Below are 1,201 nucleotides of genomic sequence, written 5' to 3'. Positions count from 1 at the left end.
TGGTTCCTGCCTTTCTGGTCTCCAGCTGGTCTGTCCCTCCCTGGGAGGAGGATTTAGCCTGAGGGCATGGGGAGGGTGGGGATCCTTTCTCCTCCCTTTGCTCTGACTATAGAAAAGGGGGGTTCCCATCCCATAGCAAGTCTGCAGTTGAAGCTCCGCTCTCAGACAGACGCAGCCTGACATCCTGCTGGCAGTTCCAGCTCTGACCTGAGCCCTTGAGCTACTGACAGCAAGGTTGGAAGCTCAGAGAGTGTCGGTGACATGGCTGATCAGTTGCCCAGCGAGCAGGTGGCTGAGTTCAAGGAGGCCTTCACCCGGTTTGACACGGATGGAGATGGCAAAATCAATGTCCAGGAGCTGGGTGCCGTGATGCAGGCCCTGGGCAAGAATGTCTCAGAGGAAGAGCTAAAGGAGATCATTGCCCGGGTGGACACGGATGGTGATGGTGCCATCAGCTTCCAAGAGTTTCTGGCAGAGATGGCCAAGAGGATGAAGGCTGGAGGCAGTGAGATGGAGCTGCGGGAGATCTTCAAAGTCTTCGACCAGAACGGTGATGGCCACATCAGTGTGGATGAGCTCAAGCAGGCCATGGTCAAGATTGGGCAGCCAATGTCCCAGGAGGACCTGGATATGATGATCCAACAGGCTGATGTGGACAAGGATGGGCAGGTGAACTATGAGGAGTTTGTGAAAATCCTCACCCAGAAGTGAGACCTGGCTGGGGCCTAGCCTGCTGACTCTGATCTTTGTGTCTTTGGGGCCCCTGCTGCTGTGGTGGCCCCTGCTGGGTTGTGGGTGGGAAATTGCCTCCCCGTGGGAAAGCCTTCGCTCTCTGGGGCCTGGAGTCTGCACTGTGGGGGGCCATGTGAAGCCCCCTCTGACTGGCAAGACCCCAGCCTGCCCTACCTCTTACTCTAAAGTAAAATGAAATGGGGGGGTGCCTCACAGGGTTGTTGTGAAGAACCCCAAAGCTATGTGGTGGCCGCAATAAAGGAATGTGAGCTCTAAAGGTATTTGTTGGTGCCTGATTGTTTGATTGAAAAGGGGAGAGTTGAGGGTCCAGTTGAGGAGTCTGGGAACCTTTCACATCCCACCCTTTCACTGGCCATGGTGGGAGGATTGACTTGAGAAGGCCAGGCAGGTGGCCTCCCTTCTGATGCCCGAGGAAGAGGAAAGGTGTGGGTATGGGGACTGGATGGAA

The 1,201-nt window shown here is 55.7% G+C and overlaps 1 protein-coding gene across 1 annotated transcript; it reads left to right on the top strand.

Moving 5' to 3' along the window:
* The first annotated feature begins 259 nt into the window (after positions 1-259).
* Positions 260-754, top strand: CALML5 (calmodulin like 5). Its single transcript, XM_037511483.2, has one exon. The coding sequence runs from the start codon at positions 262-264 to the stop codon at positions 709-711; it is 450 nt and encodes a 149-aa protein (XP_037367380.1). The 5' UTR covers positions 260-261; the 3' UTR covers positions 712-754.
* Positions 755-1,201: the final 447 nt, after the last annotated feature.

This window comes from Talpa occidentalis, unplaced genomic scaffold (genome assembly GCF_014898055.3).
Source record: "Talpa occidentalis isolate TD23 unplaced genomic scaffold, MPIMG_talOcc4v2.1 talOcc4.14, whole genome shotgun sequence".
NCBI lineage: Eukaryota > Metazoa > Chordata > Mammalia > Eulipotyphla > Talpidae > Talpa > Talpa occidentalis.
Note: the sequence above shows the minus strand (reverse complement) of the source record. Positions and strands in the feature narration are given on the sequence as shown.